Source organism: Sceloporus undulatus, chromosome 4, assembly GCF_019175285.1.
Source record: "Sceloporus undulatus isolate JIND9_A2432 ecotype Alabama chromosome 4, SceUnd_v1.1, whole genome shotgun sequence".
In the NCBI taxonomy this organism is placed as follows: Eukaryota; Metazoa; Chordata; class Lepidosauria; order Squamata; family Phrynosomatidae; genus Sceloporus; species Sceloporus undulatus.
In genome coordinates, this window is record NC_056525.1 from 166,096,801 (window position 1) to 166,115,289 (window position 18,489).

Sequence of the window (18,489 nt, forward strand, 5' to 3'; positions counted from 1 at the left end):
TGAGCAGTGAAGTTACTGTCCAGTTTGGCGTTCCAATAGAAGCAAAATGAACTTTTTGGTTTGAACCTTTGAATTAAAATACCACTATGATATTCTCAGGCACAGTTCAGTTTACAGATGCTGGTTCACCAATAAGTTACACTATGAACATAGTTTATTGGTGGGTAACACGAAACAGAGCGAGGCAGTTTTTCTCCCCTAACATGGGTCTTTAGTAGTTTTCAAGATAATATTTTCCAATCCATAATTTTGGGGTAAAGTTTTAGATTTTTTTTAAAAAAAGAAAAGCCCAAACAAACAAACTTGGCTGGTGAACTGAATGTTAAAATCAGACTGGAGCCAAGTTGTAAATTGGCAGATCGAATGGTCCCTTAACCAGCATAGCAAGGCCACTGTAATAGCAAACATTTCATTATTTTAAGATTTCTCTTCACTGTGCTTAGCAATTTCAATTTAATGAAACACTTCACAATTTTATTAATGTTTGGATGAGATTAGAGCTCTGGACTTGTTCTGTAGCTACGAGTGATTCAAAATTATTAAACCTCTAACTTTGAACTGTGAAAAATCTTCAGCCTTCCAGTTCTTTACTTCATTCATAAGTTTAGATAAGTTCCAAATGTTGAATTTTGAGCTGAGTGCCACAGCTCACACTTTAAAAAAGAAGAAGAAGCTTTATATTTTACCAGTCTCCAGATACATAAGATGATGGTTCATTTTGGTGGTAGTTCTTTGAAATTGAAACTGAAATTTTATGAAATGCTAAGAGCACTTAAAAGATGTCTGAGAAAAAAAAAATCTAGTCTTAATTTGAGAATGAAGCTACCTAGAAACCATTTTAACACATGTTGTAAAAAGGATTTGATTTTTATCACGATAAGTCAGGTCAGTTCTACAGACCAGTAGTTTAGCTTGTTATGTTTTGGCATTTAATTTATTGTTTACTTTTCGTGGGTATGCTATTAAAATTCTCATCCAAAATGAGAGAAGGATTTCTTTCCAGGAAACATAAAATTTGAACACCCATGAACAGACTTTAACTCATGATCATAACCATATACAGTTAGTGCAGTTTTCTGGGGCTGAGAGTGTGTAACTCGCCCAAGGTCACCCAGTGGGTTTTCATGGCCAAGTGGGGAATTGAGTTTTGCTCTCCAGAGCTGTAGTCCAGCACTGAAACCATTACAATACACTGGTTCCTGCAATTCCTCATACTCCCATGGGAAAATAAAGCACCTACATGTGATAGTGGCACTGGGCATATGTACATCCCATTGTTTACATCCCATTGTGCAAAAACTCTGTTGCATCTTACATTGTATGCACAGTAATTGTCTGGTTCCTGTGGTCCTTCTATTTCTTCCCTGCAATGAAATGGCTATAAAGATTGGTTGTACAGTCCTTCATGTGTTTGTATCATTTATTGCACAGTACACTTTATGTGCATATGGGATTTACAATTAGACCAGCAGACCACTGTGCACAGAATAGCCCTGTACCCTGATATAAGCTCACCTCATGTGGAAAGGTAAAGATGCCTAAAGCAGAGTACGCAAATATAATCCAGTTGGATGGGAAGGCACATAAGAAAAGGCAATATGTCATTTTGAGCTGTGAAGCTTTTAAAAAACAGTGCACCGTAGTGTTTGCTATTAATTTCTAAATCAACAATTGGATAACTAGACAAGTGGTTTGCCAAGATTTATAGGAGATAGGAGTCTGACTGGAAACCTGAGAGAAAGTACCTAGCTAGGCAAGGTCACAGACACTCTTGTCTTTAGCCTTATTTGCCCAAGCATGCTGGTGCCTACAAAACTACAAATCCCAGGATTCTGCAAGCTAGAGCTGTGGCAGTAAAAATGGTGTCAAACTGCATCATTTCTAAAGTGTGGATTCACCCTTGTTTAGTGAAAAGGAAAATGCCTGGGCAAACAAATCTTCTCCTGGAGCTGGAACCACCCTATATTGAAAGCTGCCCTTATTTCAATGGAACAATCATTCCACATGATGGACACCACACAGCAAGGAAGGTCAGTTTTTGCACCATGTCCATAGAAACTTCACAAATCCACTGAACAGCAACCAGGGCCTCCCCCATTGATGGCGGTCTCTCAGATAAACCTGGTCCTCAATTCTTTAGAATTTTATAAACTAAGGGTAACACCTTGAATTTGGCTTGTACACTAATTGGCAGTCTTAGTGGGATTTTCAGCATTGGATTACACATACAGGTTTGTGTGTGTGTTTTTAAGTCTATCAGTTTATGGCAACCCCACAAATCTCCTAGCGATTTCTTAGGCAAGGAATACTCAGAGGTGGTTTTGCCAGTTCCTTTGAAATATAGCCACCACAAGGGGGATGCAGACAGCACCGGTGTCACCTTAAGAGGGGGTGACACCACTGATCCTCAAACATCTGTATTTTGGCAGAAATAGGCTGTGGCATTCATCTGCTTCCCTTGAAATGCTTTAAGAAATGGTGGGAGTGGGGTGAAGCTCAGTGGGAGGAGAAAGGAGAGGCCCCAGAAATTTCAAATTTTAAAAAATATATTCTTTTGAATTAAAATGTCCCATTTTAACCAAATCTTCACTATGTATATGTAAATACTTTTAGGTTGTGCATATGATATTGTAACTTGAAGGTATATTTTTAATTTTGCTAGTTGTTTATGTCACAACTATTAACATTACATTCAGTAGTATATGGGAATTACAATTTATGAGGAATATTAGTGCAAAAAAGCATTACCAGGGATTCTGTATGGCGAGAAATGGGGTGGGGGGGGGGAGTGACACCATGAGTTACTGCACTGGGTGACACCAAATCTAGTGGCACCACTGGCCTACAACACCAGGTATTCCTTGATAGTCTCCAATCCAAGTAATATCCAGGACAGAACCTCTTAGCTTCCAATATCAGATTGGATCTGATGTCTTTAAGGTATTTAGGCCTTGTACATCATGGCAAACTCCACTAAGCATCTTAACAGCCAGATTGTATGCTACCTGCTGTCTCCAAACCAGGCCCATGGCTATCACTATATAAATCTGTATGTTGCATTCCTTGTATTTGTCAGGTGTTGCCTACAGCCAATTTATTATAGCTTCTGTATAACAGAGGCACTTTAAGGACCAGGTTTAAAGAAGATGTGCATTCAAAGAGAATTGGGTTTCTCTGTAGCATTCTAGGTATTCCCCTCCATAATGTAAGACTTTTTCAGTTCAGTGGATTCATTTTCCTATTTTTCTAAAAAGTGCTTGTGGTAATATTCATAATGTTTGAGTGACAAGCAAACTAAATTCATAAACGTTGCATATCTGTAAGCCCATTCTTCATTTGTTAAATTGCTGTCATTTCATCTTGCAAAGGCTATGACAGGCTATTATTATGGTAACAATAGCATTATGGATATATAAGTGCATATCACTTATCAGCTATTTTGTATATTGAAGATTGTGGTATAATTGTTAAAATCATAAAGAAGCACCTCTTTGGGTGATTTATAAAATGATGGGGTTTAAACAAATAATAACTTGTAGCCAGTATATGGTTTGTATTAATAAAAGTAAACATTGGTTTAAATACTAAAGCACTAAGGAATTTTTTGGTTCTGATGGCTGGGAGCTTTTTTAATAAAAGAAAAGGGAGTTTTAAATTATGATGTGCCTGTTATATATTTTTGTGAATAAATTCTCTTTGCAAGAATAAGTGATTTTGTATAGCAGCTGCTAACATTAGTTTCTCAAACTAATAAATAATGACTAGAATGGTCAAAAAGTTGGTCTGGATAATGGTTCAGAAATAACTTTCAAGATTGATGGGAGGGGGACTTCACAGCTTCCGCAGAGGTCTTTAAGGAAGATGAAGTCCCTGATTGCCTTCTGACTCCAATATCCAGTAGTAAAGTAGAAGGAAATCAAAACATTGTCCTTTGCCCAGTGTGCTTGCCTAGTATCACATTAAACCACACCAATAGCAAATGGCAGTACTTGGCCAACCTGCCTGCAGACTTCATACAGTTTATACTTGGGTGCTTACTTGAGTTTCCGCTCGTGCCAAGTAACAATCTTCCTGGCATTTGGAACACTTTTGTGAAATCATTGTATTTTTTAGAAACTGTCTCTCATTTTAACACTCAGAATAGGAGATAGGGCCTGAGATATTTATAGCCCTGTTTTCTTCAACCTATTTTTCTCAAGCTAGGGGGAATTTAGAATTAAGGAGTTAAAAACAGGAAATATGATTAAACAGGTGGGTAGTTCCTCCAAAGACTTTCCAGAGCTTGCCTACACATTCATGTTTTCTTCTGACGACAATGACAGTATCAGTGCAAAAGTAAAGCTTTGCATCTTGAGATCCTTCTGTGATCAGTGGTGGGATATTTCCAGTAAAAGCAGGAAATGGCTAATTAAAAAAAAGATCTCTACATGGAGATGATCACAGTTCACTTCTAGTAAATGTTTTTCTTACTATTTAAGTTACTGCAGTCTCTTCAGATTAGATATCTTCACCTGAAGATCAGGTTTTAAATGAAGGTGAACAATTCATACCACTGTGGATTCCCCTCCACACACACACTTAGAAAGTTTATTTTCTTAAAAATATGATTACAGTCAGGGGACCTGAAGACAAACAAATAAAGTAACCTATTAAGCTTATAATTTTAACTCAAATGATAGTTGTTTACAAAAAAGTAATGTACTATATTTTTTAAAAAGTGGTTTAGTGTTCCATTATCCAGGAAATCCAGAAACCCTTTTAAGCAGATTTATAATATAGTTTTTACCCAGAGACGTCAATGAGGTTAGTATCAGAGCCCTCAGATTTTACCAAGTACTTCCTCTTTCACTTCCAGAGGATGTACCAGTTGAAATTGTGTTTGCTTTAGGACTCTTCAGAAAATTGCATAATCTTACTCTTTATTTCTAGTTGTAATTTAATGAAATTAATAATAAAATAAATGCTGTGTCTCAGCTCCTGTTCTTACAGTTGGTAACATGAATATTAATTAGTATCAAACCTATTTTTCATTTATCAAATTATCTAGAGGAATTAGTACTGAATGTCATTTCTTTCTTGCAGTGAATGTGTAATAAACATTTTCAGAGAAACAGCACTTTATTCCTCTTCTAATGCCAGTGCAGGATTACTGTGCAGATTCACAGGTTTCTCACACAAAACAGCAGGCTGTGTACATTCATCTAGGTGCAAGGATCTCTGCATGTTTACCTGTGGAACAGAGGATGAGGATCCACAAGGTGGCATTAATGTTTTTGAGGAACAAGGCCATAAGGTTAATAAAATGTATTTGATTTGTCAGGGCATTTGATTTGTTTGCACTTGTTCTTTGCAGAGACATCTGCCTGGGTTATTGAAATAACTGGGCCCCTTTAGTCTAATCCAGAAAGGCAATTATTGTGTAATAATGCACAAGTTATACAGTAGTGGCATATTAATGGTGGTGGATTTTTTCCATCGTATCATCTGCTCTGCACATGACAACCTTTTTTGTTTCTCACTGGGGAATTTCCAAGTCAAAGTTCTACCTTTTTGTGAGACAGTTCAAAAGTTTATATGGATGGGAGCAGCTCCTTCAAATACCATGACATCACATATGTTGTCAAAAGATATCTTAAGAAGGTTCATCAGAATTACTGGATACATAACCTATTGACAAAAATAAAACCAGTCTTTTAGGATGGTTTTGTTGTTTCTGCTGTTGTGTGCCTTCCAGGTGTTTCTGACTTATGGCAACCCTAAGGCAACCCTATCATGAGGTTTTCTTGACACGATTTTGTGAGAAGGGGCTTACCTCTGAGACTGAGACAATGTAAGTTGCCCAGTGCATTTCCATGGCCAAGCGGAATTCAGACCTTGGTCTCTAGAGTTCTAGCCCAGCGCTCAAACCACTTCATCATGCTGGCTCTCTTAGCATGGTAAGCATGTAAAAAATCCATAGGATGGCATGCTAATCAAAATAGTGGGCAAAGGCTGTTTTACACATTCATGTACACCAGTGACCTTCATTTGATGATTTGCTTCCAATTTTAAGGTATGGTAGGTTGCACCACCACCATTTCTTTTGTTTCCAGAATGCAGGGTCTTATATCTGTAGCACAGTGTGCCAAGTGTTCCTTGTCCTAGTGAGAAATAAATCATATTAAATTATCAGTGTAAAGATGATGTGTGATTACTTTTCAGTTACTTTGTGCTGTTCAAAGAAGTGATTGCTAAAAATACAGCAAGAATCTGAGGAACACTGAGTGTATTAGAAAATCTGGCTTTTTCTTGTTGATCTTTTGGGAGGAAGGGACATTTTTTCAGAATCCAGGATCTCTTGTCAGCCATACTCTGCTAGGTGTTCCTCCATTACAAAAGGGACCTGTTCAAAATGTTAGCAAAGCAGTCGTTGTTTACATACAGTAGAGTTGCGCGCGCACACACCATCTATAAGTCTGAAGTAATGATCACAAATAATCTACCATGCATGTGCAGTGTTCACATCACTGGTTGGATCAGATGCTGGTTATGTAACCTAGTGTTGAGGGATTTATATTTGGGGCTAGTTTGGCTCCCCCCCCCCCAGCTTGGTATCTGTCACTGTTGGTGCATAGCTCACATGCTGTGAGTGTGGAAAAAATACCATTGCTCTTGAAGCATTCAACATTCATATAGTCTTTGCTGCAAAAGTGTTTTAAGTTTTGCAAATTTGCAAGAAGTGCTTTTTCACTTTCAAAAGTGGTTTGAGGTTTTTTCATCTTGGATATGTGGGTAGGCTATAGGTCACTTGTGAAAAGGAAGTCCAGGTTGCACTTCCTGATTGAATAGCCAGAATTGTTCATCATATCAAGACTGGGCAAACCTCCGAGAGTTTAATGTAGAGGGAAATTGGGTTGAAAATATTCTTCTTTTTCAGCTTTCTTGGCAACATTTACTTCACTTTGTGCTCTGTATATTTGAGCTGGGTGAGTGGTTGAGTTCATCCCCTCTTTGAAGGCATTCCAGCTTTTTGTTAGATATATTTTAGAATTTAGAGGTGGTAATTTGCTGGAATACTTGGAGCAAAAAGTTCTGACACCTTCAGATGTGTTCAAATAGTTCTGTGCTTAGTATAAGACTATAAGAGAAACTTTAATTGGCCTGGTGGCATGAATCCATCTCACCCAATAATCCATTTCTGCTGTTCAGAGCACAGTGGATAACCCAAGACTTTAGAGAGTGTTTCTTTTCCATGTCCTAACCACCTATTTGATTAAAATCTTAAAGTACCTCCATAAATTACACGGGTTTTGGCAAATGTCTTTTGCTTCTACATCTATTCCGTGAAGGCTGTTTTATGATTTTTACACATTTATTGATTCTTCATTAGTGTAAATATGATGTTCCAAGCTTTCCTTGAAAAGTAGTAATGGGTTCTCTGTTTTGATGTTGTTAATTGTCATCAAGTCAACTTTGACGTATGGAGAACTCATGAATTAGAGACCTCTAAGTTACCCATTCATCAACAGCCCTGCTGTTGCAGATTCAGCACCATGGCTTACTTGGCTCAGTTTATCCATCTGTAATATGGTCTTCCTCTTTTCCTACTGCCTTGTACTTTACCAAGCATCACCATCAGTAGTAGTAGTAGTAACCCACTTTTTTGCCAAAACTGGGACTCAGGATGGCTTACAATTTAAAAGAACAGTACAATTAAAAACATACAAAAGTGCTGCATTAAAATAGTATTACTCACTTTTCTAGTGAGTCATGTCTTTCTCTGAAGTTCTCTGAGGGAATATTTATTCTGTATTTCAGGGATGGAGAACCTTTGTTCATGCAAATCTTTTAGCCAGCAGACACTGTCAGTCTTACCCAGCAGGACAGATGGTAAAGGAGGGCAATTCAAAACATCTAGAAAGTAGGAATGTATAAATCTTTGCTCACATTGTTCTCATAAATAAGAACAAAAATATTTCAGAAGTGTCCTCTGTACAGTACTGTATTTTTTGTGTGTGCATATTCCAATATTATCCAAATTTTGAGACTTTTAAAAAAATAGTTGCTTGTCCCCAAAAATTGTACTGTATATATCATACATATAAGTCTAGAAATTTTAATAAAAAATTGACCCAGAAAACCTGTGTTGACTTATTCATAGGCCAACGTAAGTATTGAACTTCATCCCTTATTTAAAAAGGAACCATACCCTGGTGAAAGGCAAGAGCATAATCTGTTCTGAAAGCACTGGAAACCTATCCCCTACCTCCATCCATCCAGCCTTTGGTGTGAGCACACACAGTTATGCCTGCTGAAATTTTGTAAGTTCTTTGGTATTGTTTCCCTTTCCTTCATCCTTTAAATCCTTTCTTACATGCCCCTAGGTTTTACCCTCAACTTATCCACAGGTCATTTTAAAATCCATAATTTTGGCCCCCAAACCAATCCTCAACTTATACATGAGGTCGATGTATATTCAAGTATATATGGTAGTTTGTACAGAAAATATTGTATTTTGTATAAAAACTATGCTTTCTTTTTCATAAAGTACAGCGTTTTTTCGTGCAAGAAAATATATTTTGGTGCAACTCCCTCCCCTGCGCTTAAGACAAAACACCTTGTAGCAATTGATAGGGGTTTTTTTCCAGTGGGGTGGGCCAGTTTGTCATCAAGACATACTTTCTTGTGAAGAGTAAGGAAATATGTGACTATTCTATACTTTCTAACTGGAGAGCTAAAGATGCCCCATCTCTCCTATACTTCCTGTACCCTTTAGCAGATTTCTGACAGCAGTGAAGGAATCAATGCTTGAGAACACCCATATTCAAGAGGTCAGATATCAGAGCAGCCTTCATCATAGCCCTAATGCTTGAGAGTGCCCATCTAAGCCCAGTGTACTAATTTTTAGAGATTATTACAAAATCTTTTTATAAAACTTTTAAATAGTGTTATGGAGTCCTATGTGTCTTGCAGATGAACCTTTAGTGACTGGGGGAACGGGACACTTTTGGGTCTGGTGGACTGCATGCAGGCCCAGGCTGCACTTCACCCGCTCCTGCTTTTGTCTATTAAGAAAACAGTTCTGGCAGCCATTTTTTTCAGCTGTGATGGAATCATTTATGTGCTGCATATTTATAAGTCTAATAAAAGCTTATAGGGAAAATCTGCTATCCAGGTTTATTTCTCTTTGTAAAGAATATAGATATCTTCTCTTTACCTTCCTAAGCAATGTTTATATTTTTTAAAATATTATGAATAGTGTGTAAACATGTAGGTAATAATGATTTGGAATTGTTTGGTCAAGAGCCAGATCCCTCGATTTGAGAACAAAAAGCGTACACTCATAGGGGGTTGTAGTCTTTTCCTCTAGTGGCAGTCCCTTGTGGAATAAAAGAAATTGTATGCTGAGTCTCTGACCATTGCTCTCCAGCCCAGAATTGTTTATACCAGGGCTAGGTAACCTCCATGAGCCTGAAAGACAGATTTTGCCCACTGAGACTATATGACTGCTATGCCACGGTGGCAAACAAAGAAACAAAATGTACATTTCATTTTTGCCACTGTTAAATTTCAGCAGCAAGGGCTACAAATTTTTGCAGGGGGCCACATGCAGCCTTTGTGAGGCTCAGGCAACAATTACCCCATTTCCAAGTTCCAATGCAGACTTTCTGCTTGTGTTGTATATTCAGCTCTTTAAAAAAAATTTTACTTTCCTGTTTTCAGTAGTAATTAAAATAGATGCTTTTAAGCACCCTTTTGTTTAAGAATAAAATCTGAAAGCTACCATCCACTGGCACAAACACTTTCTTCTCCCATCCACCTTTTTTTCCCTCACCACCAATAAAAGAGCAACAAGACAAGGCACAGCATAAGCTAGCACTGGAATCTCCTGATAGCCCTCTTCTGCCATTTAGTAATATCAGTGTAAAGTTGCAGTTACACTGTAAATGTTTTATCCCTCAGTAAGTTAGTTGTGATTTAATGTAAGTGTACCTTGTTCACTGGAGGAAAGTTGTTTCCATTGGTTAAGGGATTGCCAAAACCCCACAAACCACCAAAAAAACTAAATCGTGCTCTTCTAAAAAAGGAAGAAAAGGATGCCAGACTAGGAACGTCTGGCTTCTTTAACCTTTTGCTTTAAGGAAATGTACTTTTCTCCATTTTGCTTTCAAAAAGGAAATAGATTGTGGTAGTGTGGTTGGGAGAAGTTTTCACTTTCTATATTCTGGTACCCAAGTCAAAACTACTTATGTCAAGGAATGAGAGGCCAGCATGGCACAAGTAATTATGCCCAGTAATACAATCTCTCTTTCAGGACAAGCAAATGGAAATGACCCTCTGTTTTATGTGTATTTGTTTAATTACAGGTGTTAGAAACTATCTGAAAGAAGCCTTAGTGCAAATCATTGCTGTACATGCTGAGGTGAGGCAATTTCAGATTATCCACACTTAGTACAGTACCTAGAACATATTGATGAAATTGAAACTTTGCTCTTCAAGAAAAGTAAACCTCTTTCAGTACTAAAAACAATTTCAAGAAATAGGCTAGACAGTTTGGTGGTGGGTTGTGACTACAATGTGACTTGAAATGCTCAGGATTCTGTGATGTTGCTGTGCTAGCAGCAGCATAGAGTCTTTCATTCAGAGAAGAACAGTGAGAGAGGGATGTAGAGTGAAAAGGACTGCTTAGAATGGAATACAAGTTACTGTAGGTCCCTGCTTGTTTTACCTATTTGTACAGCCTTTGGGGGTGACTGATAGTCTGCGTGAACTAGAGATGGGAAGACTTTTTTTTTCTTGATATGCTCTTTGGGGAAAAATTAAATTTGGGATTCTAAATGTCATTATTTCAATTTGAAATCTGCAGGTATTCACCGTCTCAAAAGAACTTGTGCCCCGAGTGCTGTCAAGAATTGTGGAAGCAATTGCTGAAGAACTGAACAGGCTAATGCAGTGTGTTTCATCTTTCAGTAGAAACGGTGCCTTACAGGTAGCTGAGATCTGGAAATACTGTGGCTGAAGAAAGAAATTATATCTCTGGTCCTTGTTAGTTTAAAAATTATTCCTTCACTCCATGGAATCCTTAGAAGTGTGATTCTGTGTGTGGATTTATGCATTTAATAGCATCCCTGCACTATTACCAAACAACAGTTCCAAGAATTCTTTGTTGGATGCCATGGCAGTCTTGCGTAAACAACACAAGTTTGTAGGTAAACTAGATGAGTTTGTAGATAGATCACACTACACAAATACACTCCAGAAACCTACAACAAGCATATTGGTGCAGACATAGTTATAGGTAAGATTCATGCTGAAGTAATGATATACAGTAGAGGCATTTTTGAATCGGACATTTGTAAAGCTGGGTTCAGGAAAGGAGAAGGCATTAGAGGTCATAATGCAAATATACATTGGATAATGAAGCACACCAAAGAACTTCAAAAGAAAATCAGTTAAGCTTTATAGATGATAGCAAAACCTTTGACTATGTACATCATTAAAAACCATGGATCACTCTTTAAAAATGGGTGTGCCATATCATTTGATTGTCCTGATGCATAACCTGCACTCAGGATATAAAATATGGAGAAATGGAATGGTTTCCAACTGACTTGGAATGGCAAAGGAAGGTTTATATTAAGGGGGGAAATGACCACAGATGATTTGCATAATTTTAAAGCAGGCAGTGAAGGCGCTAAAATAGTTCAAGACGTTGTATGTACCTTGGCCCAGTCATTAATCAGAAGGGAGACTGCAGTCAAGAAATCAGTAGAAGGCTAGGACTTGGAAGGGCAGCTATGAAGGAAGATTCTGAAGTGTAAAGATATAGCATTGAATGCTAAAATTACAGTTATTCATGCCATGATATTTCGAATTTCTGTGTATGACTGTGGAAGCTAGATCAATTTATTTGAGATGTGGTGCTGGAAAAGACTACTAAAAAGACAAATAAATGGGTCCTAGATAAAATCAAACTTAAACTCTCCCTAGAAGCCAAGACTCACTAGAAAAGACAATAATGCTTGGTAAGGTAGAAGACAGTAAGAAAAGAGGAAGACCATATTACAGATATGTATAGTCAATCAAGTAAACCACGGCCTTGAGTTTGCAAGACTTGAGCAGGGCTGTTAAGGATAACATGACTTGGAGATCTCTCATTCATAGAGTCACCATAGGTCAAAGTCGATTTGACTGCAGTTAACAGCAGCAGCAACTGATGACTACACTGGCTAATGATAAAGAGAATGGTAGTTTATCACAGTCTAGAGAGCACCATCAAGCTGAAGAAGACTCCTCTGACATTCTACTCTCCCACTGGTGCTAAGGTAGGGAACATGTGACTCTCCAGTTGTTGGATAGCGCCTCCCGTCATCCATAGACTGCACAGCTAGTGATGATGGATAATGAGTGTTACAGTCCAGCATCATCTGAGGACAAAACAGCTTCCATCCCTGAGACAGAATATGAATTCCTTTTGCAGTAGCATTTTCTCTGGGAAGAGAACTGGGCAAAAAAGAAAAAAAAAGAATGATTTGTCTAGTTGCTCTTTTGCAACTGTCACCACTAGAGTAGTCATCTAAGGTGTGAAAGGCAGTTACTATTAGTATAAATCAGCCTTCATCCCTATGTGTGCTGTTGCTGTTGCAGGGACATGCTCCCACCAATCTCTTGTCCAGACAGCCCTGAGAATCAAATGGTTCAGCAAACTTTATTGGGTCTACATCAGGCCTGCACAACATACGGCCCATGGGCCTCATGCAGCCCTGCAAGCGATTTTGCATGGCTCCCAAGGATCTGGAAGACTTCAATTCACCTCCATTGACTGGAAGGCAAATAACAAAACCTGATTACCAAAGCAGAAGATTCAGTGCCATACGGTCAAGGCATTAAAGAGTCAGGAGCCCTGGTGGCGCAGTGGTTAAATGCCTGTACTGCATCCACTCACTCAAAAGCATAAGGTTGCAGGTTCAATACAGTGGTACCTCGGGATACGAAATACCCAGGTTACGAAATTTTCGGGATACGAAAAAATCCCATAAGAAATAATTGTTCCGGGTTACGAATGTTTTTTCGGGTTACGAAAAAACTTTTGGTGCTTTTCGGCGCTATTTTACACGGAATCGCGGCTTTTCCCCATTAGCGCCTATGGCATTTCGGCTTACGAAGGCTTTTCGGGTTACGAAAGCGGCCGCGGAACGAATTACTTTCGTAACCCGAGGCACCACTGTACCAGCGAAAGGGCTCAAGCTTGACTCAGGCTTGCATCCTTCCAAGGTTGCTAAAATGAGTACCCAGATTGTTGGGGGCAATTAGCTTACAGTTGTAAACCTCTTAGACACTGTTAGTTCATGTATGAAGCAGTATATAAATAAAGCTGTTTGCTTGTTGTTTTTAAAGTGGGGTCATGATAGCACAGTGAGGAGAAGGCACTTCTCTCTGCCCATTGGAGGGAGGGAGGTGGAGGCAAATGGGCCTGAGTCCCTACTGACTCTCCATACCTTCCCTCCCTTCATTCCTGAAGGACTTTTGGCCTCAGAGAAGGAGCTGTCAGCCATCTGGGGCATCTGTGGGGGGGTGTAGGGATCCCCCAAGGAAACCAAGCTTAGTCTGCTTTTGTTTTTTTGGGTGCGGGGGATGTAAAGGATCATGCTTTGTGGAGGGTGTATGTTCATGTCTTTGTGTGCACGTGGGGGAAGCAGGGGAAGCCTGAGGCTTCTCAGTTGATGACCCCCTGGAAGGAGGAGGTGCATGAAAACGTTCACAGATTTGGCTGCTTGAATTTGCAAAGGGAACACACACACACCACAAAGAGTAAAGAAGGAGCTAAAGGTGGTGGCTTAGCTCCCCTGCTTCCCAAAGACTTTGATCTGCTGGCTGAAAACACCCAGAGGGGATTTGCAGTCCTCTGAGGCTGAGAGTGTATGACTTGGCTGCAAACCCTGGAATACATCACCTAATATGTTTGCTATCCCTCCCTCTCAATACTTTCTCATCCCCCTCCCCCCCCCCCCCCCATTCATAGCTGTGAGATGGAAAGACATTTTAAAGTAGTATTTAAATCTGGACTATTTTTTAAAAAGTAAATGGCCCATATGCTATTACCATTATTCAGTTTTCTAGCACACACACACACACACACACACATATATATATATTCTTGAATGTCCTACATTTTGTAGTGTTCTGTCCTCCATTCTGGTTATGACGTTTGATCATCCTGCTGAAGACTCCTCTGCTGCTTAGCCTTCTCCCGAGAAAGGGCAGGGTGGAGGACGAGGAGGATGGAATTAATAGTAATAATATTAATTAGTAATAGTTAATTAGTAATTAATATTAATTATTAATAAGGAATTAGTAATTAATATTAAATCATTATAATAATTAATTAACACCTACCTGCGACCCGAAGAAGTTTGGTGATTTTGATTTTGGCTCCTGCCTACTTCCACGTTGTGAAGCTCTTGTTCTGGATTTTCAGATACTGTACCGGAACAACAGTATTGCACAGTCTAGAAGCAACTACTTGATAGTCTAACATTTTAAATCTATGGAAATGTCTTGAAGCCACTCTGGAGATCCATAATTTGTATTTACTTAGGGGCCTAAATACCTCAAAGACTTCAAATCCCATCTGATTTTAGAAGCTAAGCAAGGTCAGCCCTGGTTATTACCTGGACGGGAGACCACCAATGAATACCAGGTGCTGTAGGCTATATTTAGATGAAGGAATTGGCAAAACCACATCTGACTATTCCTTGCCTAAGAAAATTCTAGGAAATGAATGGGGTCACCATAAATTGGCATCTGATTTGACGGTGTGCACGCACACACACAATGTAAGTCTCTCTTGCAAATCCCTAACAACCATCTGTGATGGGAGTGTAGGCTTTCATTGGACTGAGGAAAGCCTCTCATAATATGTTCAATATTCTGTTCAAAGGCAGGATTTATCAAAGAAAGCAATCTGGGATATACCTAGTCTTTGAATTTGATTTTGCATTGGACAGCTACAACAGCATGCAATAAGAGTAAAGTGAGTAAAAAAGTGGGTGTCTGCAAATATTGTTGCAGTAACCCTTAAAGTCATTCACTTGAAAAATAACAAATCCTTTAAGGGGATGGGGGTGGATAAAAGAGTCTTGTGGCTACTGTGCAGGAGCAGCAAAATAAAAGAACAAAAAGCGTATTGACAGATTTCACCCCTCTTGCACTTCCTTCCTCTTTGGTAAGATTGTATGTTAAGAAGCTAGTGCCTCTTTGTTTTTGTTTTTTTAAATATATATATATTAAGTGCAAATATTTTTCAAAGCATTTTTTTACAGGTCAAGAAAGAACTTCAAGAATGTATAACTTCAAGAATATATGTTTAATATTTAAATAAATAAATAAGTGAATAAAAAGTTTCCTAATAATCAGATATTATTTAATTACTTCCTGAACTTCCCAAAACTATAATTGACCTTGCAGCTGTTTTGTGGCTGTTGTTTCAAACACAGGAAACAAATTTTCAGCAGTTAAGGTCTTACTGCTTTGATGCTGTCTGAACACCAGCTATATTTTGCGTGTGAAGGGAGACTCAGAGCCTTTTGAGAACAAAACTTGAAGCTATGAAATACATTTTCATTATATTTGGTCATTTCTGTCTTTCAGGCCCGGCTTGAAATTTGTGCTCTGAGTGATGCTGTGGCTGTGTTCCTTACATCTGAGAGCAAGTGAGTAAAGATGACGTACAGTGCCCATTAACAATTTATGAATTCAGTTAATATTCACAAAAGTAAAAACATGGTATTCTCACTAGAATAGGATAGTCTGGCAACTGCAAATGTGTTTTGTACTGGGTAATGTACATTTGTAGTCCTTGAAGCAGTGGTGTCATACAGTAGGAGAGGTTCTCCCAGGCCAGGTAGGCCCATTTCACTAGATAAAAAAAAGGTTTATGAACATTCCCAATAAAAGGGCTCCCAATCAGTCACTTATATTTCTCTCCCAACCTTGGTCAAGGAAGAGGAGCCTTTAAGGTTGAGATGATCCTGTCATTTCTTTTTATTATTATTATTATATTTTTATTGCTGTAGGATAGCTGTGGAAGAGGACCACTGTGGTATAGTGGTTTGAGTGTTGGACTAGGATACTAAGGCCTGTTACAAACGGGCACCCTAGGACGGACTCAGTCCGTGCTAGGGTTAGAAAGGGGCATCTCTTCCAGACACCCCTAACCCTAGTACGGACTGAGTCCGTAACAAATGGCGGCAGCCGTTCCACACGGCCGCCGCCATTTTGATGTAACGGATGCTCTGCGTCCGCACGTCGCGTGGCGGAAGTGACGCCGCAAGTGCGCGACTAGCACCTCACGGCGTCTCTTCCAGGCTGCAAGAAGGAGTGCGATTTTCACGCTCCTTCTTTGCTGCGTCCGGGAACTGCGCTGTTTGGCTGCTGTGGTTCCCGGACGCAGCAACCGGCGGCAGCAGCAGACCGCCGCAATCCGGCGGTCTGTAACGTGCCTAAGAGACCAGAGTTTTAATCCCAGCTTGGCCATGGAAACCCATAGTAGTGGATTCTTGAACAAGTTTTGCTTTTGACACATTAGAATCATAGAGTTGGAAGAGACCGCAAGGCCCATCCAGTCCAACCCCCTGCCATGCAGGAAAGCTCAATCAAAGCATCCCCAACAGATGGCCATCCAGCCTCTGTTTAAAGACCTCCAAGGAAGGGAACTCCTCTACATGTATTTGATAAGATTTATAATCAAAATAACAGATTAAAATGATCACATTAGTTGATTAAAGCTTACAGTTCTTGGAGTAAAATGCAGGTGTATGGCTGCATCTACACTGCTTTGACACTGCTTTTAAATGCCAGGCTCAGTACTGTGGAATTATGGGATTTGTTGTTTTGTGAGATACCTAGTCTTCTCTATCAGAAAGCTCTGCTGCCACAAAAGCTACAAATCCCAGGATTCCATCAGATGGAGCCATGACAGTTAAAGTGAAGTCAAACTGCATTAATTCTGCAGTATATACACATACACATGCACAAATACAGTACACAGAATACTGTCTATGTAGCCTTTTTCTACTCTGTGTTAATTTTTGAAGTTAAATTTTATTATTGTAAGAATTGGCAAACTTTCAGAGCCTACATAATTGAGAAATATATCTGCACTGAAACAGAGGTTGGAATTCAAAAGATCTTTGTGAAAATTGTGTAGGGTAACTATGTTTTTAATGTTACAGCTCAAGCTTTAAGCAAGCTCTAGAAGCCTTGCCTCAGCTATCAAGTGGTGGAGATAAAAAGTAAGTTTGCTTTCTTTTTATTTAGAAGGTGTGTTCTGTGAACAGAATAGTAGTTAAAACAACCATTGATGTTAGAAACATTTCATATTTTTGGCAAACCTGGTGGTGGTTATTGGTTATGACACTTTTCAATATACATACACATTCTGTATGGTTCTTACACTGTTTATCTTTCCAAGAATTTTGTGCAGTAGATTAGGTTAAGAGCTGCTGACTTTGTGCAAAACCACACAAGCAGTTCCACAGGTAAGCAGAGAAATGACCTTGGGTTTCCCACATCTGAATAAAACATGCTATCCACTTCACCACACTGTCACCCCAGCCCCAATCTCCTTTTGATGCTGGAAGTTCAGCAAGCTTACATTTCCAGATGTAACTTTTGGATCTGGGTTGTTTCCAGCTGCATCAACAGCAGTTTGGCACACAAAATACCCTGTTGAGTTTCCTCCTGAATACCGCTTGCTGGCTCAAGTGGTGAAGGGTTATATTCAGGGCTGCTTGTTATTTGCTCATATACCCTGCTGCATCTGCAAGATCACCACACACTTCATTGCAGCATTTCAAATAATGAATTCAAATTTATGGAATGATTTAGACCTGTTCATGTTGCCAGTGACATATTATATTTAATATTGACTTATTAAATATTGACTGTGTGTGGCTGCTATACTCATACCCATTCCTGGAGGGTGTTATTGAGGAAGTAGATACTGACATGTTTATGTCTTTTTACTCGCTGGCCCTGGCAAAGATTATACAGCTGTGGAATTTACTGCAGCTATAAATGCTACATTTTTTTCAAGAGGAAATTGGTGGTGGTTGCCTAAAGACTAACTCAACATTTTTAATATCAAATCGTTTTCTTCTGCTTCCTAGAGTTTTGAGGGTTTAACTTTACTTTGCCCCTTACTACTTAATTCTTTTTTAAAAAAAATTAAAATACACTTCCCATCTAAAGGCTCATCTTCAGTACTGCCCTTCTCAGAGGTATTGTCTGCTAGTTTGAAATATTCATCAGAATGTTTAATCAATCTTTGTTCTGACCAGTGAGTAAACATCCATTCAAAGGGAAAAAGTAAGTACTGAATAGAACCCAGACAATAGGGATTAAGTGCCCCATCATTTGTATAAACCATCCATAAACTGAAGCCATACTGGTTAATCCAGTGTTTCTCCACAATATTTAGTTCTTCAAATATTTTGGATTTCCACTGCT

At 38.9% G+C, this 18,489-nt stretch overlaps 1 protein-coding gene across 2 annotated transcripts in view; it reads left to right on the top strand.

Moving 5' to 3' along the window:
• The window catches only part of EXOC2 (exocyst complex component 2), a 97,932-nt gene that overhangs the window by 73,101 nt on the left and 6,342 nt on the right, over positions 1–18,489 (top strand). Inside the window, exons 24-27 of one of the 2 annotated variants that reach the window (XM_042462641.1) lie at positions 10,347–10,402; positions 10,847–10,969; positions 15,631–15,692; positions 17,214–17,273. In XM_042462641.1, coding sequence (XP_042318575.1) covers positions 10,347–10,402; positions 10,847–10,969; positions 15,631–15,692; positions 17,214–17,273 — 301 coding nt within the window. Of the gene's footprint in view, positions 1–1,908; positions 2,031–10,346; positions 10,403–10,846; positions 10,970–15,630; positions 15,693–17,213; positions 17,274–18,489 lie in introns of those variants that run through there. The other variant, XM_042462642.1, reaches the window with a different exon arrangement.